Genomic DNA, 26,993 nt, shown 5'->3' with positions numbered 1-26,993 from the left:
AGACAGGCTGGTTGTTTCTGTGTCCTTGTTTTGTGGTTAGCTTTAAATTCCTCCCCCCTTACTTTCCCCGGGGACTGTGAGCGACTCTCAGAACACTTTGAACACAGTGCTCTCTCTGCCTCTACCCAAATCTCTACTTCACAAGAAGCGTGCAAGATTGGGGCATAGCCCCAGATTAGGGGTTCTGGGGGGGTCCACAGCCTGGGGGCTTTTCCAGGCAATCATGGCCTCTGCCGCCTTCTGAAATGACCAGATGAGGGGCGGTGAGGAGCCGAGAACTCCCAGCCCTCATCTTACTCTCTGTGGACCTCGCTGTGCCCTGCCCCTCTCCCACCTAAAGCCACAGGACAGCCCTGTGGACACCCCTTCACCTCTGGTGCATCCAGGACCTCCCTAAAGGACCTGGGGTGAGGGTCAGAATGGAAACAGAGCAGCGGAGGCTACCCCCTCCCCACCCTACCCTACCCTGTAGCATTTTTAAGTCCTAATCGCTGATCTTGAAAGCTCTTACCACTGCCTCACAGATAGACAGGAAACTGAGTCTCAGACATTAAGTGACCCAGGAGGGATTTGCCCCAGGCCCAAGGCTCCCTTGAACACTTGCTCCTGACCATGGGTGATATAACCCTTCTTGTACAGCTCCCAATAACCCTGCAAGATGGCTGCTTTTGTGGCCCCATTTTACAGGAGAGGAGGTGGAGGTTGGGTCTGTCTAAGTTCACACAGCTCAGACAGCCCTGCCTGAGCTCCAGGACAGGCCTCTAGAACACCCTGCGTTTCTCCCACCATCCTCACATTCCTAGCTTGATAACACTCTCTTCCTCTAGGTCATCAGAGAAAAGATCCATGCCGATCTTTAGGGTCTGATTTTATAGGATCGAAGGCAGTGATGTGCTGGCAAATAATTAACAGCAGGGTGTTGGGGGGTAATATTTGTCGGTATCTGTGGTGTTAATGTTCCCACAGAGTTGATTTCAAGCTACTAACTCACCGGACTTGGGGTTGGGGCAGCTGCACAGTAATGTACCTTTATCTACTATTTCCGTCACGCAGATATGACAGACATAGGTAACCTCAAGCACACAGAAATAGTAAGAGACAGTAAAATAATTAGGAAGTGAAGAGTTTTGATATTTATTACCTTTTAAATATATACAATGTATTTAATTATAAGCTTATAAAATTTAATTTTTAATAATGGCTGTGTTTAATAGCCATTTGGAAAGACTTCTGATAATGTGTTTAGTCTGCTCCTGCGAGCAGGTCCTGACACCCCAGTGATCATAGGGCTCAAGGGCATTCCAAACCATCCAGCCCAACTCATTTACAGTCTGGGAAACTGAGGCCCATGGAGGGCTGATGGGGACCAGGGCCAGGGTGTGGAACCCAGGTCTCCACGCCAGGGGAGCGAGTGGGAGTAGGCATGACCCAGGCATCCTCCTTCAAGCTGAAGGGAGTCAAAATGGGACCAAAACAAGTCCCCAAAGGGGTCCAGCCTTCTGGGGACACAGCTTGGCAGAATCTCTCAAAACCATAACTTGTGTAACATCCTCACTTTCGGAAGTCAACCCCATGGAGTTACTTGTCCAACTCTGTAAAGATGTATGGTCTGTAGGTACCTGTAAAAAAAAAAGTCAAACAACTGGGAACCACTTAATGTCAGCCAGCCCTGGCCCCATGAAATGGATTACTACGCAGTGGAATATCACACTGCTGTGGACATGTGTCTGGGATACACTATCAGGTGCCCAAACAGCAACGACTCCATTTCTGTAAGAATGAAATAGTAATAATGCACTGCATGCACAAAGAAAATCTCAATGTCACTTTCTTTAGCACCGGGTTCCTCTAGACGATTTTCATGTTCTAAGACACTTTTTTTTGTCATATTGGAATTTTTAAGAACAAAAATGTAGAAATATTTTTTCTAGTTCATCTTTTTTTTTTAATTGAAGTATAGTCGGTTTACAATGTTGTGTCAATTTCTGGTGTACAGCGTAATGTTAGTCATACATATACATACATATATTCATTTTCATAATCTTTTTCATTATAGGTTACTACAAGATATTGAATATAGTTCCCTGTACTGTACCAAAGAAATCTGTTGTTTATTTGAAGTTTTTAAAAAGCAGTTTAAACAAGGAGGGGCAGGGAATAGCTCAGTGGTAGAGCACATGCCTAGCATGCATGAGGTCAGGTCAATCCCCAGTGCCTCCATTAAAGTAAGTAAGTAAATAAACATAGTTACCTCCCCCCTAAAACAAAAAATAAAAAAAATTAAAATTAAAAAAGGTAATTTAACCATACATTCGCTTTAGCCCACTCCTCAAGTAAAATAGATGAAAGGAGAAAAAATGGCCCCACAGCTCCTTTATTAATATGGGAGTTGTCAACATGCTAGTGGATTGCTTACTACTTTTTGTCTAGCTTTTTAAGGTAATTTTAATGCAGGTGAATCAAATTTGGAAATCTTGGGTACCCGTCTTATGTCCCAGAAGTTTTCTGTTGTCATGTGGACTCTGTAACCATCCCATTGTGATTCTAGACTATTCTCTCCCATAAATGTGTCATTTCATCGATTGCCTAATGAATCCTTTATTGTTGAATATTTAGGTGGTTTCCCTTTTGGGGCCAGTTATAAATACTACTGCCATGCACGTTTTTGGTACATGTACCTTTTCCTGTATTTTGGAATATTTCACTTGGATAGAGTCCCAGAAGTGGAGGTTCGTGGCCCATGTTGGGTGGCTGGGATCAGAGCGTTTCCTAAGTGTGGATGAGCTATCCACACTGGAGGGTGGGGTAGAGCTATGTCTTGGAGCCCCTGTGCTGCTAGCCACCCATGTGAGGGTCCAGGACTCCCTGGAGAGGGGGCAGGACATAGACCACAAATATCCATCTCTTAGAGGCTGCATCTGGGGCAGCTTCCCATTTGCCAGGAAGAAAAGGAGGTTAAAGCAGGAGCTGTGTGAGCCAGGAGACAGTGAGTCCCTGGGGACAGTGGGGACATGCCCATTAAGTCTCTCACTTCAGCCAGAATGATGGTGATTCTAAGATCCAGAGGGAGAGAATGAATTGATCTCTCTCTTATGGTCACAGATGGGTCAGTGCTGGGCCCTCTGAGGACAGGCCTGGGCTATTTGCTTGAGGGCCTGAGGGGGGAATCTAGACAAGAGGGAGGAATCTAGGCAAGAGGGAGGTAGCCACCTCCTCTGTGTCCATGGTGCATCAGGCAGCCCTTTGCCTCTATACCCAGTTTACAGGTGAGAAACTGAGGCTCAGGACAAGTGTCAGGTCCAGGCTGTCTGCTCCTAAACCCAGCTTATTTTCCCTGCACCTTTGGTGGCTTGAGTGTGAGAGGCCTGGAGTGGTGACTGCCCTGGATCCAGGCCCTCCTCCTATTTCCAGTCCTGGGTTTGGCACATCAATCAGGCTGACAAGGATCCTCATCCAGGGCTGAGCTGACTTACCTGTGACAAGGATGACGCTGAAGAGACAAATGGGATGGCTGACACTGATTCAGCACTTACTGAATGCCAGACACTGCTCTAGACTTACGTGAACTATCAGACTTAACCTTCACAAAAGCCCAATGAAGCCAGCACTCCTGTCATCCCCATTTTACAGCTGAAGAGACTAGGGCACTGGCAGGTGAAGGGATTTGTCTGAGTAACACAGCCCAGAGATGAGCTGCTGGGGCTCGTGCCCTGGGCCTAACCACTACACCATACTGCCTCAGGGGAGATGATGAGGCTCTCATCTTGCACATTTGGTTCCTTTCCTGCACCAACACTCGCCCTCTCACCTAGAGCACAACTGGATAGGTTCTGATGAGAATATGTTCAAAACAGGGTTTTGAAGGATGAATAGAAGTTGACCGAGTGGTCAAATAAAGGCAGTCTGGGAGAGGGCATGACAAAGGCAAGGAACAAGATGTGTCTGAAGGAAAAGCTCACATCTCCTCACTGCTGGGCATAGATAACTATGACAGCGGTTGCCAGTTCATGAGCGGTCCTCGCGTACCAAGAGCCTGCCCAGCGCTGGGCATGTGTCAATTACCAATATCCTCACCAACTCATTGAGGAAGATATTTTGATGATCACCATCCCCACTTTAGAGATAACACCGAGGCATGGAAAGGAAGCTGGGAAGTGGCGGGATCAGGATCTGAACCTTCGGCATCTATCAGATCCCCGCACTTTTTAACTCTACCTCTAGGTTGTAAAGTGAGGTCTTAACCTGTAGGCATCAGGCAGCCCTGGACGGACCGAAGAAAGGTGTGCTGAGGCCCTGCGGATGGCCAGGCCCAGGGGCAGTGGTTGGGTGGGAAGCAGGGAATTGTGTGAGGATATGATTGGACCCTGAAAGGAGCAAAGGGTGGCAGGGTGGATGGGTGACTGAAGAAAAGACAGAAAAGACCCTTGTCAGAAAGGATCTGCCCTGGTTTTATGAGATAATCCATGTGTCCAGAATAGAGCAGCGGGGGCCACCCCCTCCCCACCCTACCCTACTCCGTAGCATTTTTAAGTCCTACTTACTGGGTACCAGACTCTTTACACAGCTACCTCACCTAGCAACACACAGCCTGCGAAGTGGGTGCTGGGTACTAGAGCTGGACTGTCTGGGTTCCAATACGAGCCCTGCCGCTTAACAGCTGGGGACCCTCAGGAGAATTCTTGCACCTCCCTATTCATCAGTTTCCCCGTGTGTCAAATGGTTATTCTAACAGCACTTGTAGGGCTGCTGTGAGCATCAAATGAATGAACTCATGTAAAGCCTCAAAACAGTCCTGAGTGCCTGGAGCATGATGGGAGCTGTTTTGCAAATGGGGAAACCGAGGCTCAGAGAAGTTAGGCTTTTGCTCAAGGTGACCAGCTTTTCATGAGGCAGAGCTGGGATTCGACTCAGACTGTCTGGCTCCAGAGCTGGCTTTGCTTGACCATTATCCTTGGCCTCCCGAGGTTCTGGGGGTGGCCATTTGGAAAGTCCTCGAGGTGGCTCTGTGCTCAGGGGTGGAGGAGGAGAGGAAGACAACAGAGGTGGAGAGGTGGCTCCCCAGTCGGTCAGTCTCTCACTCACCCTGTCGCCCAGGCCCCGACTCACCGGGTCACCCAGGCCCCCCGGCGGCGCCTCCTCTAACCCAGATCCCAGGAGGCCCCGGCGTTTCCCTTGGTGCCAGGGGATTGTTTTCAGCTCTGTCTGGGCCCGCCTCCGGCTCCGGGAGACAGGCCCCGGGCGTCACACTCCCTCCTGTCTCCCCATTCTCGTCTGCGGGGTGGGGGCGGCCAGGATTCGAAAAGGCCCCAAAATAAATGGACCTCTTATCTGATCTCCCAGCCTGGCCCGTTATCTGATCATTACATAATGGCCAGGCCTGTGGCCTCTCCCACTGACGGCATGGAGGAGGTGGCCCCAGGCGGCCCCGGCAGTCGGGGAGGAACTGGGGTTCCTGGAAGTCTGGGGAGGGGGCAGGGAAAGTCCGAAGGGAAGGAGTAAGGCGCTGGGCTAATCTACAGGCCAGACCCCGGGTCAGGTGGTGCGGGGAGAGGTACGTTAGAGCCTATCCCGTCAGCATGTGCACTGTGACTCTGGTACACCTGCCTCTCCGGGCCTCGGTGTCCCCATCCATGTAGGAGGACTAGGTAACAGCCAAGAAGTCTGTGTTCACTGATAGGAAAGGGAGAGGGTGGGGAGCATCGAGGGGCTTGGTGGGTCCCAAGGGGGTGGGGCAGCAGGAGACGGTGCCAGCCCTTGAGCTTACTTGAGCCTAAGACACCAGTGACCTCCCTCCCAGAGGCCCCTCACCTGAGGGAGGCCGCCCTGTCCCACCACTCCACCAGCCCTCTTAGACTCTCGATTCTTCTTCAGTGGCTGAAGTCAATCAAATAATTGTGATACAAAGAATCGCCTGCCATATGCCCTGTCTCATGGGGTCCTCCCAGCAATCTCTATGGGTTGTGTGGGTTCTGTTCTTACTGTCCTTTTACCAGCGAGGAACCTAAAGCCCAAAGTGAAATAGTTCGCCAAATTCACGTACGCTAGTAAATGTTGTGCCTGAGATTCAAAACCAGGTCTGCCTGGCTCCAGGGACCTTGCTTGTAACCAAAATGCCATACCACCCAGACACTCCGGAGTCCCTGGCACACAGGACAGGGCCAGGGCAAGGATTTATAAGCCAAATGTCCTTGTCCCGAGCTTATCCTTCCTGAGATGTTGCTGGTAGACTACGTGGCTGTGGCTGTGGCTGGGGCGGCCATCTTACGTCCTTCTCTGACCTCTGGGGGTCCTGAGCCAACAAGGCAGTGGGAAGGTGGGGACGGAGGGTGGGTTGGGCCAAAGACAGCCCAACAGCCCTGGAGTCGGAAGAAGCCTCCCCCACCTCCCCTGAGCTGGCGTCGGCTGGACGTGCGGCCAGTCCCTCCGCGCCCATCTTTGATCTCCAAGAAAACAGGAAGTGAGCGCGACAAGATGGAGACACAAACTTCCAAACAGTCTCCCCTTCTCTGTCCTCCTTCCCTCCTCCAGAGCCCCCCCCCCCCCGCCCCTGCTCTGGCACATTCCTTAGGACGAGGTGTAGGGGCCTCATTTCCTCTTCCTCCACTGCTGGGTCGGGGTGAAATTCCATTCCCTTCCCTCAGGACCTGTTTCCAGGCAGCAGACTCTGCGGCCTCCTCCGGCAGCCGCCCTCTGAACTTGGGCTCACTCTGTCCCTCGGGGCCAGGAGACTCTCAACCCGCCTTGGCCCGTTCCTCCCAGCCTCCTTAAGGCACAAGAGGGGAAGTTTTGTCTCCCGATGGAGTGAACCAGCCTGGAGGCTTGGGTGCGTGCACAAGCAGGCCCTGCCTGGCAGTTGGGGTTGCCAGATGCAGCAAATGAAAATATAAGATGCCCAGTTAAATGTTAATTTCAGATAAACAAGGAAAAAAATTTTTAGTATAAGTATGTCCCATGAAATGTTTGGGATATACTTATACTTTTAAAAAGTTACTCATTTTTTATTTATTCAGATTTAGCTGGGTGTCCTGCGTTTTATCTGTCAGCCCTACACGTACTAGCACTGTGACCTCAGGCAAGAGACTTTTCCTTTCTGAGGCGCAGTTTCTTCATCTGTGGAATGGGTATAATGATACCCATATTGTAGGGTAGTTGCGAAGAGTCAATAAAGCCCTTAGCCAGTGCCAAGCACCCAGCAGGTATTTGGAAAGTGGGAGCAACTGTCACCACCTTATTCTTAACTGGTCCCCTCTCTGGCTATGTTTCCCCAACAGATCTTGCAGAAACAGTCCATTGCGACCTACAGCCTGTGGACTCTGAGGTGACATATATCACAAGCCAGGTTACTAATGGCTGTGTGGCTCAGGTCACCAATGCTGCCCTGGAAGTCCACATCCTCTTCTTGGAGTTCTCAAAGGTGAGCACCCCATGGCAGAGTTGGGCAGGGACCCAGAGGATGGCCCAGGGCTGATGGGATGAGAGGAGCCTTCATTGTGGCTGTCCCTGGAGCAGTGGGCTGAGTCCTCACTGGGGCCCCTGCCAGGAGGGTGACATGGGCATCTCACAGGGCCTATCAAGGGTGGCATTTCTGGGGCAATCTTCTGGATGCCCCTATAAGACCTAGGTGGGAAGAACTGGGTTTGGCCGGCCACTGGAGTGCACCTCCTGCGATGGGGAGCTCCCTGCTTCTCAGCAGACATGGCGCTACTCCAGACAGCTTTGATTTTGAGAAAGTGCTTCCCTCAGTTCAGCCCAAATCATCCTCCCTGGAATGTCACTCATCAAATATCTGTGACCCAGCCAGGCACCTCCCCAGAGACTGGAAGACAGTGCTGTCGCCTCAGAGACTATTCTCCCCCCGAGAAGGTCCACCGTAAGTTTGTCTAAGTCACTCTTGTTAATAAGAACACATTTATTGAGCACTTAGTATGTGCTGGGTACTGCGCAAGGCCTACTAAGTGCCAGGAACTGAGTTAAGCACCTAACATGTATTAAGCCTCCCGAGGGCCCATCTGTCAGAGTCTGTTTCGCCACTTTTGGCAGGAGGGACTGGCGGCAGGCCTAGAGAGGTGAAGCGACGTGCCCAAGGGCAGACTAGATCCCTGAGACTCCAAGCTAGGCTGTCACCTGGCTCCCCAGTGGATCTCAGTGTTCAGGTGGCGTCTGGCCTGCCTGGGCTGGTGGCCACACCTGGCTGATGTGGCCTCAGATCCTGGTAGCCATTTAATGGTGTCAGCTCTGGATGAACTTGTGGTCCTTGAAACTGTTAGGTTGCCCTGCCTTTCTGCAGTGATAAGACGGTTCCCAGACCACCAATATCGGGGGGCCTGCTTCCCCCCACCCTGCCTGCCACAAGGACTGTGGGCCTTGATAATCCCCAAGCCACAGATAGCACCAAACACACGGTATGCAGTTTTCAGAACCATTGTAATTTTTTTTCAAGTTTGGTAATGATATGTAAAGTGAGATTGCACCCTGCAAGTTCATTTTGTTTATTCAGATGTTCGGGTCTCTGTGCCTCCTCTGGGTGACTGGGGTCCCCCCAGCCCCAATCACTCAATGGCAGGCTGGAGTCAGAGAAGGTTCCTGGCCAAGCACCCAGGTCTATGGGAGACAGATGGGTAGACAAACCGCCAGGACCCAAGTGATTGGTGCTTTCTTGGGGAGTGCAGGGCAAGGGTAGAGCAGCTGCTGTGTGATTAGGCAGGGGCTTCCAGAGGACATGATAACTCCAAGGACCACCTGGAGCTCATGGAGAGAAGGCCTTGGGGAAGAGCAGAGGAAAGCATGAATGCACAGGCAGAGAAGTGGGCCTTGGTTGGGGTCAGCGTGAGGTTTGCTGTGGCAGGAGCTTCTAGATCACCTCGGGGCAGGGCTGGGGACATGGACAGGGCCCTGTCACCATAGTAAGGGGTTTGGTCTTTATCATGTGGGCAGTGACAGTCAGTGAAGGGTTTTCAGGGGCACAGCAAGGTGCCACTGTAACCTAGCACTCATGATAGCAGAATCTCCCTGTTACCTTCTGCCTCTTCCAGAGAACTCAGTCCACAGTGTCCAGATTTTAACTTGAGGAGCCAGGCTGCTAGCTCCAGCCTGCCCTACATGTTTGTTTGGGGGGATGATGGAGAGATCTGGGGTTCAGGAGACGGGGGCTTCAGTCCTGGGTCGTATCATGCCTGGCATGCAGAAGGGGCTGCTTCTCCCCCCTCTCCAATAGACACACGTTTCTTGGGCTCAGGGACTTACAGAAGAATCACAGAGTATCAGAATCTGGCCCAGGGCGTGGAGTATACCAATACCAGCTTGTTGAATGCATGTATGAATGAATGAAGGCACTGCTAAGTGACTTTGAGGCCAAGGTTAAGAACATGGGCTCTGGAGCCAGACGTTCTTCAAACTAAACCTCCCTCTCCCCCCACCCCTTACAGCGGCATGACCTTGGGCCACCTCTCCAAGCCTTGGTTTTCCCATGGGAAACATGGAGATGATAATGGTGCCCACCTCACCGGGGGCTTGGGGATCCAGCTGGGTAGTGCAGGCGAAATATTGGGCACGGGCCTGCCCAGAGCCACTAGTCAACAAACAACAGCTGTGTCTGTTGTTGTTATTAGAACATCTCCTCTGTGGGCTCCATGTCCCACCTGTCAATACCTTCATTTGGCCGGGCACGCTACAGTGTACAAAACATCTTCATGTCAGTCAACTAATTTGATCCCCAAAGGTTACGGCTACCAGGCGGCTGAAACGGGCTGTGAATGCATTTGCACAGGGGCCAACTGAGGTCTGGCCTGATGGAGCTGGGTGCTCCTGGCCTCCTTATCCCAAGGGTTGAGCCCGTGATCCCTCCCAGACCTTCCTGCTGTGACATGGAAAGACCTGTGGTTTCCCTGGGAGGCACCTCCCTCCCCAGGCAGCCCTCAAGAAGGGGGTGCACGGCCCAACAGTCCCCCTCCACCAGTCCTCACCAGGTGCCTGCTCTGCGCTCAGCCTGTGTTGGGCATTGTGTTGGTGCCGAAAGAAAGCCAACTTGGCTCAGCTCAGGTGCTGAGTGATGGACTTGGCAATGGTGGGGAGGGGGGACAGGAGCCTGTGGATGAGCATGGAATGTGGAGGGAAGGGGGCATTAGGAAATGACTCCCAGTGTCTAGCCAGACATAAAGCAGCGTCAAGGGTATTCCAGACAGAGGGCGCTGTGTGAGCAAAGGCCTAGAGGCAAGAAACACAAGCTGGCAGCAGCAGTTTGGGTGGCGGCTGTCTCAGCACGCAGCCCAATTCCTCCCAACCTACGGCTGCCTTCTTCAAACCTGGCACAGAGAAACGGCTTTTCCGTCCATCCCTGCGTGGCCTCTGAATCCTCAGATTTCCTGTGGGTGGGCGGCAGATGAGTTGTGGCTGCCAAGAGCCTCGGGGAAGAGAATTTCGGGGTGTGGGGGGGTGGGGGAGGTTTGCAGACAGACGAGGGGCCCACTGGGCAGGGGCTCTATCTTGCTGGGTCCCCAAAGGGCAGGCCGGAGCCTGGATTCCGGGAGGGGGCCTGGGGTCACATCCTGACCCGTGGAGACAGGAAACCGGCCTGGTGTCTCAGCGATTCCCGTCAGGCTGACTACACTGATCTGCTGTCTTCCTAACAAACCCCAGGCAGCCAGGCCAGAGCTGGGGCAGCCGCTGATTCACCCCGCTTCTGGGCAACCTCAGGGAGCTGACGACGCCTCACCCACCCCCAAGCAGACGCAACTCACTGGGCTCTGGCGCTGCCTCCTTCCTGGCTGGAGGGGCAGGCAAGGTTTCTTAGGCAGAAGGAGAGCAGTAGGGGTGGAGGGGCGCCAAGGGCTCCTCCAGACCACCCTGGGAGGCTGTGAAAGGCTGTGGAAGGCAGTGCCACTGTCAGACCTGGGCAAGGGGACCCCTGTCTGGGCTCCACAATTTGTAGCCCCTCTCTGGCCTTCTTCCAGTTGCATCATCTCTCCCCCACCCGCCGCCCCTTGCTGGGTGGGGAATCTGCAGGGCAAAGCGACATACCCATCTGGAACCTGCACCCCTCCCCTAGTCCCTCCCTGGGTATCCACGAGTCCAGAATTCCTTGCCCAAATGCGGTGTGCCTCCTCCCAGGGTTGAAGGGGGCTCTTTCCTGTCCTTTCTTCTATAAGAGGCACTGCATGGCTGGTGTCAGCGTCTAGACCTGAAGGGTGGGCGAGGTGACTAAAGGTGGCCCCTGATGGTGCAGAGAGAAAGCAGACCTGGCACCTGCCCTTGATCCACTCCCTGAGAGGCAGAGGTGGGTGTCAGCAGCCCTGTACCTAGTGATGGACTCAGCAATGGGGGTAGGCCAGGCCAGGGGGCTGTAGGGGGTGAACATGGCAGAGCTTGGGCATCCAGGCTGGGTTGTCCACATGAAGAGAAGTGGGGTGGGATGGGGTCAGGGGCTGCCATTTGTGTTCTTGTCCCAGGCCATGCAGATATTAGGAGCAGGCTTGGTGGAGGAGCATGGATTAGGCGTCAGACAGACTGGACAGGGATTGTGTTTGCTTTCTCACTGCTGTATCCTCAGTGTCCAGTTCAGTCAGTCCAGGAATAAATACAGGATGGATGGATGGATGGATGAACAATGAAAGGAAGAAGAAATATACGTGCGTATGAGCACTTGCTGATTGGCCATCCCCAAGGGGTTAGTGGTGTCACTGGTTGTTTGGGGATGTTAGTCCCCCTTTGAGAACATAGAAGCCCCAGGCTGGACCTAGTCCTGGCCTCTCAAACAGACAAATGAACTAGGTGGGTGGGAAGGGCATGAGCTGACCAACGACCCTCGGCTAGGGAAAGTAGCATGTCTTTCCTAAGGGTTCTGGAAGCCCACTCTGTGGCCACCTGACTGGAGACCACGACTCCCAGACGGCAAACACTGGAATCCCCAGGAGGCAGGACGGACTCAGAGGCCACACATACGGGAACATCACTGGGCCCAACTCCTTCTTGCACAGATGGGGAGACTGAGGTCAAGACAGGGGCTGCCACAGGGAGGCATGGCTAACTGTTGCCCACCTCTGACGCCAACCTCCTCAGCCCCTAACCCATGGCACTCCTCTGGATGAGTGGACAGGGAGGGAATCTGAGGTAGTAAAGCCAATCTACTGCTATATATTTAGCTTGGCCCTGGACAACCCCCTTTGCAGGCAGAATCTCACTGAATCCTCATAAGTCTGTGAAGTGGGCCTATTGTTCAGCCCATTTTTCAGATCAGGAAGTCAAGGCCCAGAGAGGAAAGTGACTGTCTAGGGTCACAGTCATTTGACTGAGCCCATGTTTGAATTCAGGTCAGTCTGGCTTTGACCCCCATTGCCTGCTACCCTGACTGTATGTGCCATCTGAGTCTGCTGGGGTGGACAGAGGGGCGGCTGGCTCCAACCTGGCCGGCTCCAGTCTGGCCCTAGGAGGGTGGGGGCTGCAGGCAGCCCCGAGGCTCCACTCCTAGAAGAATTGCTGGAAGCAACTTTCTATAAGTGGCTACTAGCGCTCAGGGCCTCCTCACCGAAATCCCCTTCCCGCCACCGACTGCTGGGCCAACAATGGCATCTGTAGGACACAGGCACAAAAATAGAAACACGGTCTCCCGCCCACTGGCTCAGGGCGGGGGCTGGGGCAGGCCCGGGCTGGCCCAGGTTGCAGAGCTGGGGGTAAAGGGGCGGCTGGCCTGCAGTCCTCGGCTGGGCTCCCAGAACTCCCAGGATGCCATTGGGAAGACTGGAAGCCTGGGGGGGGGGGGCAAGGTAGGCCCCTGTCTTTGCCTTTGAGCTCCGGGCTGGGAGGGAAGAGGGAAGTCTGTGCATGTGAGTGACAGCGTCGATGAGTCAGGGCCATGGGATGGAAATTTTTGCTGTGGAAACCCTGACTGGGCTGTGCTGGTAACCAGCTGGCTTTCAGCTTGGCCTGGGAGCCCAGGGACCCCAGAGAGCCCAGCTTTCCGGCCGCCCTGAGTTTCCACACTGCTCATTTGCTGTGCAGCCCTGGCCCCTGCCTGCCCCTCTTTGGGCCTCACTCCCCACCCCCTTCCCAGCCCCCAACCCTACAGGAAAGGACTTGGTGACAACTGAGGGGTGGGATTGGTATGTGTGCCCTGGGAGCACAGCTGAGCGTCATGACAAACGTCACCGAGTTCCAGTCATCTAATCCCCTTGCCCTCAGCACGACCCGACCCTGACCACTACTTCTCTTTTTTAACTTCCTTTTTCCAGAGCCCACCTGGTATTGGTTCTCAACCCTGTCCTATCCCCATTTCACAGATGGGGAAACTGAGGCACAGAGAAAAAGGGACACGGCAGAGCAGCAGCAGAAATGGGGTTCACTGGGCTCTTTCCTCCCAGCTCAGGGGCTGTCACCTGTGGGCATCCACCGAAGGGCAGAGTGGATCTGTCTCCTTGTCTCCTGCAGCCCATGGCGTCTCACTTCTCTGGGGAGGACAGACAGACGGGGCTAGACAGTGATGAACTGTGGAGCAGTCTAGGGAGCGGCGGAGTTGAGAGGGAGGACAGAGTCCAGGCGAGCTGCCCAGGGATTGAGGCACCCACTCTGGCACCAGGCTGATGTGCACTGGGCGCCTGACTTCACCACTCACCAGCAGTCCCCTTGGCAGGTGCCCTCCCTGGGCCCCAACCACTGCTTCTGTGAATTGAGAGATCACCTGACTCTGCTTCCACGAGAGTACGTTCAACACACACAGCACAGGGCGGACACAGAGTAGGCTGAACCATGTGAAATTACTGATATTCGATTGTTGTTTTTTTTTAACAGCTTTCTTGTGGAAAGCATTTGTGCATTTAAAGTGCACAGAGCAGAGGTTCTTCTTTCAGTAGGAGCCTTACCTTGTGGATTGCTATGTTCTTTTTTTGAGTGGGTTTTATCATACACAGAGTTGTGCAATCATCTTTGATTGTTCAAGCTAATAATGTATAGACAATCAAGGTAAGGAAGCTGGGGTGGGTCCATTCCTGAAGGTTCAGACAGGTCAGTTGTTCCTGGGCCTCTCCTGACATCACTTAGGTGGGTCTCCCTTCACTCCAATTAATTTCAAGTAACGATCACAATCCTGAAACAAAATGTCAGTTGTGACATTTAGACTGGCATTTTATATTTTACCAAAATATAATATCAAATCCAGTATTTCTTTTTTCTTTTTTTCAGTGTTTAATTCTTAAAGTGTTTTGAATGCATATTTAAAAAAATGGATGAAACAAGATATTTTGAAAACCAAAAGTTATAAACCCATTAGAAAATGTGAATCAAAAATGTGAACTTATACAAACAAATTTGAGACGTATCTTATCATTCTACTATAAATTAGCACAGAAATAATTATTCAAAAATAGGCAATTTAAACAGCTCACTAAAATGAAAAAATTTATTTCTGAAACATTGAAAATGAAATAATATTATCTGTACTTTTTTGCTTCAAAGAGCAAACTTAGAAAGAGTGATTACGGTATCATTATTGAGTAATGGAAATATTTCTGGGCAGATTTTTCCAGCAGCTGAAACGCTCTCTCTGGCTCTGTGACATCAGTTGAGGAAATGACCAGGAGATAATTAGAGGTTAAATCTAAAAACTTTCCACTGATGGCTTCATCTTGAAATATCACTCTCCTTTTTGATAAGCTTGAGGAGATTTGGGGAGAGGGGTCAGTTCTTTGTCTCTTTGTAGAGACTGCTAGCTTTTCAGAGAAGCTGGAGTTTGTGTTTCAGTAAAGTGTTTTCATTTGTCTTTGTCCTCGTGAATCCGTGGTGGGGCTTCTGAGGCACATACCTGTCAGTTTCAGCAGTCACCTGTTCCCACTCCACTGGTTCAGAAAGTCTGAACAGAGCAGAGGTTCTTCTTTCAATAGGAGCCTTGCCTTGTGGATTGCTATGTTCTTTTTCCTCCTGGGAATTAGGCGGTATCGGAACATGTGATGGGGCATTATAGTGGCTGAGAGTAGAAGCCTGCCCAGGTTCACATCTTAAGTCCATACTAACTTGCTGTGTGATCATGGACAAATGACTTCAACTCTCTGTGCCCTGTTTCCTCATCTGTAAGTGAGAATAACAGTGGTACCTATCTCTTAGAGTTGTTGTGAGGATTAAATGAGTCAATGTGCAGAGTACTTAGAACAGTCCAAGCACTTAGTAAGCACCATCAAAGTGTTAAGTATTAGTATTGTTGTTGTTGCTGTTTTGTTGTTGTTGTTATGAAAATATTTTAAACGCATACACCATGATCTATTAAAAACTTTAATGCAGTCAGTACCTCTCAAGACATAAATGATTTCAACTTCACATTCTTATAAAATATCAAAATAATGGTATTATATCAACCAAATATGAGTATTTAGTACTTTAAAGTAGTAAGGTAAGCAGGAATAGTGCACACTGGGCAGACTGATATCTTGGCAATATTGCACAGGGACAGAGAAAGGGCACAGGGCACTCTAAGTCACACAGGCGTTTGCAGGCCTGGTACCCAGCAGGTGCTCAATAGAAATAATGAATCTTGACTGACTTTTGGATGAAGTTCTGGCTCACTGCATTTAAAAATCTCCTTGAACTTTCGGGGCCTCATCTCTTTCATTCGTTCAGCAAATATTTTCTGAGTGCCTCCTGAGGGCCAGGCATTGTGCTGGGCTTTGGGAGACAGGGCTGGACAAGCTGGGCGGGGAGAATGGAAGCTGACAGTAAATGAATCGTCACTACTGACCGAGGTGGCCCCCAGATGTGCAGTCTGACTGGTCTGTGTATGTGTCTCTCCCCTGCTCCCATCCCAGGAGGTGTCAACACTGGACCTGACTCTCCAGACGTCCAGGCAAAATGGCACCCGGCCCCGAGAGGTGCTCCTGATTCTCAGCGTCAGTAAGAACGTCTTCCTGAAGTTTCAGGCTCCAGGAGTCCCAGTCCGACTGGCCTACGTGAGTGTGCTACCTCCAACCCCAGCGTCAGGCACTGGCTGTGGGAGGCCCCTGCCCTCCCCTCCACCTCTGTGGGCCAGGGTCGCCTGCTCCTCTTTTTCCTTCTGACATTATTCACCAGGGCTCTGCCTGGTGAATCCCATGGGGCCCTGACAGAAAGAACCCAAAGGGCAAAAGGGCCTGTGGTAAAGAGCTCAAACCCAGAGGTGGGAATCAGATTGATGTGCAACCCTGATCAACTCCAATCCTCTCTCATAGCCTCAGTTTTCCCATCTGTCCAGTGGGAGAATTGGACTCAATGATATCCCATAAAATAACCTTGTCACTGTCTTTGAAAAAGTTATAAGACATAAATTTGAAAATATTTAAGCACGGAGGGAAAAGGCCAGGAAGACAGCTAACAATGTGTTAACAGTAGTTAGGGATGGACAGTGAGATTAGAAGCAACATCTCTTTTGTTCTTTACATTTTGTTGAATTTGCAGGATTTGCTATAATTAACATGGCCTAAATTGGAGAAAAAGTATTTTTAAAAAACTCGAGTTTTAAGTGTCAGACACATCCACCAAAAGAGGAGGTTATCTGTGGTTGGAACCCACAGCGAGGGTGCTCAGGGCTGGAGGAGGTGGGGTGGAAGGGTGTTCAGCCTCCTCCACACGGAAGGCCCTGGGAAGTGGCCCCCAGATGTGAGCAGCTGTTGTTTACAGCCAGAGAAGGCAGAGGGGAGAGAGCCAGAACATGGGGGAGAGCAAAGATAACAAGTTGGAGAGACACAGAAAGAAAACTGGAAACGGAAAGGGGGGGCGGCTATTGTGGGAGGAACAGACGCTCAGAGAGACCATAGAGTTAGGGGAGCGGGAGAGGAGCTGGGGACCCGAAGACAGGCGGAGATCCAGGGCTGCCTGGGAGCCGGGCCCAGACACACAGGGAAGGGGGGTGGCGGGGGAGGACTGGCGGCAGGAACAGCGCAAAGGCCCCCGGAGCTGGCCAGCATGAAAGCCCCCGGGAGGGGAGGAGCAGGCGGAAGTCAAGCAGGAGGGCAGAGGTGGATTGACCCCGTGCGGCACATCCCTCTGCTTCCAGAGGGGGAAATCGAGGCCCCCTGGAGGGTGAGGCCGGCAGTGGCTCCTCCTCCCTCTCAACTCTCCCTCACCCCGTTTCCCTTCCCCATTCGCGGACCCTCCGCGGTCCCGGCCCAGGATCTAGGCCTAGAGGGGCTCTGAGTGAAGCGAGGAACATGAAAAGCGGCTGCCCGCGGGCGGAAGGTTGCAGCAGCCAGCCGCCAGCTCCGGCCTCGGCCACGCCTTCCTCCCGGGGCTAAGAATACACGGGATGGGATCCGCGCGCGCGGCCTCGGCCCGCTGCTTCCGGAGCCGCCAGAGCCGGGACGCCGCTGGAGGGGACAAAGAGGACGAGAAGGGCCAGGGCGCCAGGGCCACAGCCGCATTGCGGACGCCTTGCCCTTTAATCCCTATTACGTCCCCATTTTACAGAGCTGACCCTGAGGGTCAGATGACTAAAGGTCCCCCCTACCCCAACTCTCCATCTCTAAACCACCACCCCAGCCCTTCCATGGGGGTGGGGGCTGGGTTCCCCACCCGGAAGCTCATCACTTTACCTCCTTGTTAAAGTCCTTCTCCATTCTAGGTGGACCATTCTATGGTGTCTTGCCTATTGCCACTGTCAGGCAGTCCCCCTTAGTCTCTAGCCTGAAGTCCTTAGCTGCTGCTGCTTCAGCACAATGCCTCAGGTTTTGGAGATGGACCAAAAAAGAACTCTGAGTGCATGGCCCCAACAGCTTCCTCTGAATCCTTTGGCTTCAACAAAGCACCTGCAGCAGGAAGTCATTTCTGTTTACTTCCCCAGCCCACCAGGGTCTCTCCTGAGGCACGGGCATTGGAGGCAGTGAGGTGCTGGAGCCACTCAGATTCTCATCCCTGTCCACCCAGGGGATCTGTCTTGCTCCTTTGTTTCTAATTAAATAATATCATCTATCTTCTATTGTTCCAAATGGTTTAATGCATGGCTAGATTCTGGATGGTAAAATCTCCCAGGGCAGGGATCATCCCTGTTTGTCTTTCATTCATTCATTCTTACATTTCTTCTCTCCTCCCTTCTCCCTTCCCATGTGTAGGGAGCACCTGACTTGTGCCAGGTGTCAGGGTGAAGCTGCCATGTCAGAATCTCCAGTGCTGGGCCCAGGGCGCGGCACAAAGTTAGACAAACATTTCTCAGTGCCTACTATGTGTGAAGCACCATGCAGGGATGGGCAAGGCAGGTGGTGTCCTTCAAAGACCCTTAGAGTGTGGGAGAAACAGACAGTAGCCACATGATGTCATAAGTGTGGGTTGAATGAGGATGACTATGGAGGGGTGGGAGGGTGATGTTTAGACAGGTGGATGAACATGGATGTGTGTCCATCCAGCCTCTCAGCTGTGGAAAGGAGATGGGGCAGATCTGGCTCTGGGGAGGGTAGGGGGCTAGTTAGGGGGCTCTGGGCTCACTTCAGATCCTGCAGCCTCAGCATTCTCAGCCCTGGCCTCCTCTGCTCAGCCAATCAGCTGCCTCCCCAAATTACCTCCCAACCTCCTGCTTGGGACAGAGGGGACTCAGGCCCAGGAACAGTCCCCTGAGCCTCCATGTGTCTCCCCAGAACCCCAACCTGGTCTTCTTTCAAGAGCCTCCAGGAGTCAACACCACACAGCTGCCACCCTTCACTACCAAGAGCCAGCTCCTCAAATGGGCAGATACAGAGGGCCCCATTGCCTCTGCTGCTGAGCTGAACGAACCCAAAAGCATCCTCCTCCGTCTGGACCAAGGTCAGCTTCCCCAGTAGCCTTTCTGGGCTCAGGACTCAGCTCTGGAGGCATTTGAATTCCTCTGGCCCATTCCTCAGATGTGGACACTAAGGCACCAAGAGGGAATGTGATTTGTCCCAGGTCACACATAGCAAGTCAGTGCTCTGTTGGGACTTCTTCACCAAATTACCCCTTCACCAAATATTGACTTGAACTTTGTGAACTTGCTGCTGTTTGTCAGTTTTTTGACCTGCGTGAACAACACTTTCATCTTATTTATTGTGCGCCTACTATGTGCCAAGCCCTATGCTAGGCATTTGGGGACCCTGTGGGGCCAGACCCAGGCCCTGTCCTCCTGGAGCTGACACTGTGGTGGGGCGATGACAATAAACATGTATGAATAAATTCTATAATTGCAGATATGGTAAATGCTATAAGAAAGATGAAAGAAGGGGTAATGTGCTGGTGGTTGCAGGGCCGCATCCCTAGCATATGCCATGGGTTCATACCTTAAATTAACCCTGTGTTGACAGATGAGGAAACAGAGGCCAGGGACTTGCCCTGGGGTCACTCTGTAGCTAGTGGTGGAGGGGAGATTTGAACCCAGGCCCTCCCATGCCCCCCACTCTTTGCTGCTCCATCCTGGCCACCCCACCGTTACTGTGGGTGAGGGTAGACCTCTGTATTAGATGCCAGAGGAGGAGACTGAGACGCGCTTGTCTTCGCAGCCCTGAGGGAACCGTCCTCCTGCAGTCTGGAAGCCCACAAGGACATGGGCCACACGCTGGAATGGAGCCCACACACCCAGGCCTCCGTGCGGGGCTGCCGCTTGGAAGGTGTGGCTGGCCACAAGGAAGCGTACATCCTGAGGGTCCTGCCTGGTCCGGAGTCCTGGTAAGAGTGCCCGCCCCCGCACCGGCCCGTCCCCTATAAAGCCCTGCCCTGTCCAAGCCTCAGCCCCGCCCCTGGCCAGGTCAGAGTATGGTCACCCCCACCTATCTCTGAGCCCCGCTCCGATTGGCCCAAGCCCCGCCCATTTTCTTGACCGTCCCACAGACCCACAGCGGAGCACGTTGAGTGCAGCCGCTGCCCACTCGACCCCAGCCCAGCCTTTCTAGGTCCCGGCCCCGCAAGTCCCCATCAAGCCCTGCCCTCCTACCGGTGCTGATGCAGAGGTCTGTCTCCCCGCAGGCCCCGGACAGTGACCGTGAAGGTGGAGCTGAGCTGCGCTTCAGGGGATCCCGAAGCTGTGCTCATCCTGCAGGGTCCACCCTACGTGTCCTGGCTCATCGACGCCAATCATACCATGCAGATCTGGGTGAGTCTTGCTCTGAGACCCAGACAGCCTCATTCAGGTCTCACTAAGGCTCCCCAAAGGAAAAACCCAAACTGCACCAGCACCCTGCCCTGAGCCTTTACATATGGTGATCCTTATGCCCCTACCCTCTTCCTCCGTGCACTACCTATTTCCTTGAGACCTTCACCTAGATGGCATCTCCTCCGGGAAGCCTTCCATGGTCCCTTAGGGAGGCTCCTAACCCAGCCCAGAGGGTCAGGGAAGATCCCTGGAGAGGGGAACCCCAAGCTGAGTTCAGAAACAAACAAGAGCCAGTAGATGGGGGTGGAGGGGGGCTGGCCCAGGCAGGGGAAACAGCAGGAACAAAGGAGAGAACAGGACTGAGACCTGGCAGAACCCTGGCTGGCCTGCAGGACCCCGGCTGGCCTGCAGGACCCCTGGCCAGGCTGTGCACCCTCTGACTATGTCTATGGCTCCCTACTCTGCCTCTCTCCCCATCACTAGACCACTGGTAAATACTCCTTCAAGATCTTTCCAGAGGGGAACATAAGTGGCTACGACCTCCCAGATACAACCCAAGGCCTGCTGGAGGAGGCCCAGAGGCTCAACGCCAGTGTAGTAGCATCTTTTGTGGAGCTCCCTCTGGCCAGTTTCGTCTCTCTGCGGGCCCGCAGCTGCGGTGAGCACCCAGCTCCCTTTCCTTGACCTCCTCCCTTCCCTTGCCCTCTCCCTGGAGGGGTTGCCATCCAGAGCTGCTTGTGAACTCGGCAAGTTGCATCAGCTGGTGGGAGCCCCTTCTCCTCATATGCAACTTAGGGACCCTGAGGGCACCTAGTTGTAGAAGTGCTTAGCGCCTAGAGCAGAGGAAGCCCTCAGTGACTGTCGGCTGCCTCTGCTACCCTGCAGGCAGTGAGCTTCGGCCCTCACCCACACCGGTCCAGACCATCCCTCCCAGGGAGGGTTGCAACCAGGAGCTGCTCCTGTCCCTGATACAGCCCAAGTGCTCTGATGACGTCATGACTCTGGTACTCAAGAAAGATCTCATCTCGGTAAGGGAACCCGCGCCTCTGGCCCAACTGACAGGAGCAGCTGGTCCCTCCTCTAGCCTAAGAATCTTGGGGTCCTAATCTAGGCAGGGGCACAAATCACATCCCTCTGCAAGCCTTGGTTTTCCCACTTGTAAAATGGGGTTGCTAATGGTCTCTACCATGGGGTGAGAATTACATGAGGTCTGACAACCCAGCCAGATGCGGTGCAGTAAGTGCTCCAATAAATAGGTACTTGATAATCACCATGATTAATTCTAAATGCAGGCTGAGCTGAGTTGTTGCTCAGAATATCTACGCAATTATGATCTCTGCCTGATTGAAGAAGAAAGATATTTATTATTAAAATAACACAGGCTTTTTTCAAATGTGGAAAAATTAGAAAAGAAGAAAATCTCAATGTCCCCACTCAAAGACAATGGCTACCAATAATTTGGTGTATTTCTGGAATGTTTTCTCTGTGTATTTCTTATACAGTGTACTCGTATCGGATGCAATTGTCCGTTTCCCGCTCTATTCACTTAATGTATTCTTAGAACTTTGACATAGGTACTTAATAATATCACTTTAATAAGTACATTCTATCCTATCATACTGACATGGCATAATTAACTCTTCTGCCCTCGCTAGACATTTGGGTTGTTCCTAATTCTGTAATATTATAAATATGCAGAAAGTGTCTTTGTTCATGAAATTTTTCTTTAAGTAAGATTATTTTCTTAGGATAGATTTCCACATTAGTGAGATTGCTGGGTCAAAATGAGTGAACATTCTGGAAGTTTTGATACATGTTGCCAACCCACTTTCCAAAAGATGACTCCAATTTTCACTGATGGTTAATAAGAACACTTTGACTCTCTCTCTCTCTCCAAATTATTATATTTTGTCTAAAAAAACTTTTTGCTGATGTGGGAGGTGGAACATGGTGTTCCATTCTCGTTTGAATTTCCACTTCTTTGGTTAGTAGTAAGTATGGGCATGGCTCTGTGTGACTGATAATAATAACTAGTGTCTGTAACATTGTGGCTGGGTATTTTTCTTGATAATTTTTATAAGCTTTTTATGTGAAGGAAAACATTTTTGGCCCTTTGTCCACCATTCTTATTGAAATAATCTCTCCCAATTTGTCCTGGTTCTTTAAACTTCGGCTACAGGGTGTTTTCATTTTTTGGAGCTCTTAGAACATTGGGCCATCCTAGGTGGCCATCTTCCCCTTTGCGATTTCTTCTAGTCTTTCTGAGGCAGGAAATCTCTCTGCCAGAGCCTTGACAAGTCATACGTGTTCTCAGGGATTTTCAGAATGACACTGAACTCTGCATCCACATGGAAGGGTTTTGGGGTGTGGGGTACTGGAGCCTTTGTGAAGCTCCACCTGTCTGCGGCCCATCTCTCCCCCACCCCCTGCCCCTGCCTGGCTCAGCAAATTTCAGGGAGATGGGGGAGGTGGTGCAGGGACCAGCAATGGCTGGCATGGCTGCTGTCCGGGCCCAAGGGGTCTGGATGCATACATTGTAACCCATCGATCTTTGGAACATTACACTCCAGTTAAAAACAATGTTCTAGAGCTACAAATATATACACAGAAAGATGTCTATGATTTATTGTTCAGTGAGAAAATGAAGCTACAGCATGAAGGACAGCGTGATGCCACTTGTTAAAAACGAGGGAAAAAAACAAACAAAACCACACAATTTCTCTGAGTACCTATGTCTGTAGAGAAGAAAACACTCACGATGTCACAGATTTTATTGCTAAGTACAAAAGTGAGTCAAGTTCAGGAACAGTAGTAAGTCTTGAATGGTGCAGGATGTTGAGAACTAACAAAAACGGGGAATGGCGCAAAGGCGTGGCTATGCGTTGAGACCCCGGGATATGGTAGGTCCTTGGTGCTGGGGGTGAGGGACAGGCCCCAGGGAGCCCTGTGCCTCCTGACGGTGCCCCCCCCAACCCTGGCCCAGACTCTGAGGTGCACTATCATGAACCTGACCTTCTGGGACTCCAGCTGCAAGGCTGAGGACAGAGATGACCAGCTTGTCTTGCGCAGCACCTACTCCAAATGTGGCATGAAAGTAACAGAAAATGTGGTCAGTAACGAGGTAAGTGCTGGGCTGGGAAATGTTTCAGGGTGCCCCCTCCAGATGCCTCCTTGGTCTTCCAGGCTGAGGGGCACTGGGGAGAGTGGGTGTGGTGCTCAGTAGGAAAACAAGCTTAACCATGGGTTGGCTCAGTCTCCCTATCCAAAATTGGGAGCGTTGGGTGAGATACCCTCTGGGATCCTTTCTGGCTCTCATTAGCTCCTTGGCTCTGTTCCTGCAGGTGGTCGTCAACTTCCTGTCAAGCTCATCACCGCAGCGGGTGAGATGGATGGTCACCCATCTGGTCCAGGGTCCTGGGGCCCTTACTGGCCTGGGAGGGAGCAGGCCTCAGGGAACTCAGGCCCTGATCCTGGCAAACCCATGTGTCTCCAGTGTGCCTCCGTCTCCCTTTCTGTGCAATGGGAGCAGTACCGTTTAGGGTTACGTTCTCAGCCTCTCCAGTCAGAGGGTTCAAGCACATACCAGCTGTGTGGCTTTGGGCAAGTCATATAAGCTTCCTGGGCTCCAAGATCCTGTCTGTTAATAGCAGCAATAAGAAAGTTTCCCCCCTATGGTGTGCTTATGAGCAGAAACTGAGATGAGGCCTGGAAAGCACTTCACACAGGCCTGGTGCAGAGCAAGTGCTTGATAAATATCAGTTTTCTGGGTTCTTTTTAAGGTGAGAATGAGGGTCAGGCAACAACTCTGGACAATGACTCCTGTTCCCACCCCTTACTTTCCTGGCTGTGTGCTCCTCAGACTGACCAACCCTCCCTCCCATCTCCTACAGAAAAAGGTGCAATGCATCAACATGGACAGCCTCTCCCTCCAGCTGGGCCTCTACCTCAGCCCGCACTTCCTCCAGACCTCCAACTCTATCGAGCTGGGGCAGCAGGGCTTTGTGCAGGTATGGACTTGACCTCTCAGGCCTGCGAGCTCCTGGGATTTATCAGACCCTTTCTTTCTACCACTGGCAGAGAGATGATGAGCATTTAACTTCCCAGAGGAAGGAGGGAACCAGCATGGTGCATGGTGGGTGGGGAGAGAGAGCAAAGGCAGAGCTCAGACACTGGTGGGAATATCACCTCTTCCTCCTCAATTGCCCCAAGCAGACAGGATGACTGTCCTTGCACTGTCAAGGTTCTGGGGCAGGAACTTGAGAATGAATCTAGCTTATTTCATGAGAACAGGGAGGGTGGAGGGTTAAGAGTAACTGACCATATCTCATCCCCCTTAACTACCCATACAGGTGAGCGTGTCCCCATCAATCCCTGAGCTCACGATCCAGCTGGACAGCTGCCAACTGAATTTGGGGCCTGACATGGAAATCGTGGAACTCATCCAGAGCCAGGCAGCCAAGAGCAGCTGTGTGAGCCTGATGTCCCCAAGCCCTGGTGGTGACATGCGCTTCAGCTTCCTCCTCCGTGGCCACATGGTGCCCATGCCCACGACTGGCATCCTTAGCTGCACTGTAGCCCTACGTCCCAGGACTTGGTCCCTGGTGAGTGGGAACTGGGCCAGGCCCAGTTTCAAGGGTGGCTTCGGGTCTGGAGTTTCCAGGAAGGGATGAGATAGCCCAGGAGGATGTGGGACCCGTGGGCCAGGGACATAGCTGCAGGCAGGTATGTGGCTTCTGGGTACCAGGGGCACTCTTCCTGCTACCCTACAGTCTTCTCATGGCTGTGCTATATCTTGGACATTGGTAGGATATGCAGCTGCAGCAATTATCTCTCCATCCACCATCACACCCAGGCATCTATCCATCTTTCCAATATCCCAGCCAGTCATCCATTTATCGATTGATACTTCTCACCATCCCATCCAGTCATCCAGTCCTTCCACCAGCCCTGTCACCCAGCCAGCCAGGCAGCGAGCCTTCTACCATTCCACCCAGTCATCCATCAATCCATCCACCCAGGAATCCACCCACCCGTCTATCCATGTAGTATGATCACCAATGTATCTCAATAAACAGGAGCCTTCAAGGAAGAGGGTTAGTACAAAGGACACAAAATTCTGATTTTTCTGCATTTACTGGTCACAACGCCTCACCATCTGGTGGATACCTGTTCTCAGACCCTCAGCCCTGGACACACTCACAGTCATCCCCAGGCCCTTGCACACAGAAGGGTCCCCAGGATTCAAAGCCTCTCTAGTTGTATGAAGCTGGAGAAGCCTCTGGGGCTGCTCCTGAGTGGGCCTCTCCCCCAGCCACAGTGAGCCTGGGCCTCTGGGCCAACCTGGCTCCTCTCACCCAGGCATTCACAAAGGTGATGGATGCAGTGCCCCCACAATCCTCATGGGAGTTGGGGGCCTCCCAGGAACTCACAGGAAACATTTCAGTAGCAGCCAAGGATTGTCCGGCCAACATCTTCCCATAGCATAGATCTCCCAGCACTTGCCCAAAGGCTCTCAGCCAGAAGGTGGTGGAGATGGGATTCAAAGTCAAGGCCCCAGGGTGGGCTGTGACAGTAGAGGGTCACAGAGCCACAGAGTAAGCCTGGAAGCTGCCTCTCGAAGGCTGTGCCACACACCACAGTCTCTTTTTCCCCCAGGAAGTCCACAGGACTGTCTCCATGCGCCTGAACATCGTCAGCCCTGGCCTGCATGGTGAGTTCTCTCTAAGTCCCTCTAGGGTTTCAGTGGCTGAGGTCAGAGTAGGGCACGATGGATAGTTCAGTGGGATGGGACTGAGACACATAGCAGGGGGGACCCCAGAGAGCAGGATCCACAGCTGCATCTTCTAGATGGAGAGCCTCTGCTCATCACCATCCCGTGGGACTGGATTCCAGGCCTTCAGCTTTTCTTGATCCCCATGGTTGCTGGCCAATCATGCTGGGGGGAATGGGGCCTCCTGGAATCAGGACTGGATGGGACTGGACGTCGGGCAGTGCTGACCTCACCTTCCTTAAGGCCCCTAGTGTGAAAGGTGCCCCTCAGCCCTCAACCCAACTCTCTCTAGCCTTTATTAGCTCCCCCCAGACCCAGGCCCCCCTGGGCAGAAGAGTCCCTGACACTGAAGGCAGAGGTGAGAGAGGCACCTGCCTCTTTGCCATCCCACTTGGGCCAGGATGGAGCCTCTACTGCTAGCCTACAACCAAGAGGGCAGGGCTGATGGCCCCACTGTATGGATGGGAACTCAAGAGGCCCAAGGGGAGGCTGCCTGGACCATAGTCACACAGGAATCAAGAGTGTGGAAAGAATGAAGCTTGAGAAAACCCAAGAGCAGAGCTGAAGAGCCCTCAGAGGTGCTCTGGCTCATCCCTATCATGGTATAAGGCACAGAGAGGAGCAGGGATTGACCTAAGGCCACACAGCAGAGTGAGGCAGGCTCTGGACTCAGGCCCCACTCACTCTTTGCTCAGATGATACCATCCCATCCTCCCTAAAAATGCATCTCCGCCAGCCTTGGGATGCAGAGGCATGGCCCAAAAGGCCTGGCTGGGCCCTCTGGGTGGATGGCCTTAACAGCCATGGCTCAGTGTGAGGCATGGGTGTGATGAACCCATTAGCTAGATGAGGAAACTGAGGTTCAGAGAAGTCAGGGTCAGGGGCTGAGCTGAGACTGGCACCAAACCTGGGCTCCTGGGCAGCACAACAGTGTGGGGTTGGGGAGGCATCAGTGCTGACCACAGTCGTCCTCCCCTTGGTTACACAGACAAAGGCCTCGTCCTGCCCGCCGTGCTGGGCATCACCTTTGGCGCCTTCCTCATCGGGGCCCTGCTCACTGCTGCGCTCTGGTACATCTACTTGCACACGCGTGAGTATCCCAGGCCCCCACAATGAGTACTCAGGACCCCTCCACCACCACCTGGGGGAGCCCGGCAAAGCCTCTGGTGGGGTGGGGAGCCCTGG

General features: G+C 52.5%; 1 protein-coding gene across 2 annotated transcripts in view; it reads left to right on the top strand.

Moving 5' to 3' along the window:
* Positions 1-26,993, top strand: part of ENG (endoglin) — a 28,819-nt gene that overhangs the window by 982 nt on the left and 844 nt on the right. Inside the window, exons 2-15 of one of the 2 annotated variants that reach the window (XM_045513838.2) lie at positions 7,272-7,414; positions 7,802-7,870; positions 15,783-15,923; positions 18,576-18,741; positions 19,449-19,614; positions 19,912-20,038; positions 20,522-20,696; positions 20,924-21,066; positions 23,022-23,159; positions 23,380-23,418; positions 23,929-24,045; positions 24,388-24,639; positions 25,694-25,748; positions 26,797-26,898. In XM_045513838.2, coding sequence (XP_045369794.1) covers positions 7,272-7,414; positions 7,802-7,870; positions 15,783-15,923; positions 18,576-18,741; positions 19,449-19,614; positions 19,912-20,038; positions 20,522-20,696; positions 20,924-21,066; positions 23,022-23,159; positions 23,380-23,418; positions 23,929-24,045; positions 24,388-24,639; positions 25,694-25,748; positions 26,797-26,898 — 1,833 coding nt within the window. The remainder of the gene's footprint in view (positions 1-7,271; positions 7,415-7,801; positions 7,871-15,782; positions 15,924-18,575; positions 18,742-19,448; positions 19,615-19,911; positions 20,039-20,521; positions 20,697-20,923; positions 21,067-23,021; positions 23,160-23,379; positions 23,419-23,928; positions 24,046-24,387; positions 24,640-25,693; positions 25,749-26,796; positions 26,899-26,993) is intronic. The other variant, XM_010951159.3, reaches the window with a different exon arrangement.

This window comes from Camelus bactrianus, chromosome 4 (genome assembly GCF_048773025.1).
Source record: "Camelus bactrianus isolate YW-2024 breed Bactrian camel chromosome 4, ASM4877302v1, whole genome shotgun sequence".
NCBI lineage: Eukaryota > Metazoa > Chordata > Mammalia > Artiodactyla > Camelidae > Camelus > Camelus bactrianus.
The sequence above is the reverse complement of the archived record's forward strand: the minus strand, read 5'-3'. Positions and strand labels throughout refer to the sequence as shown.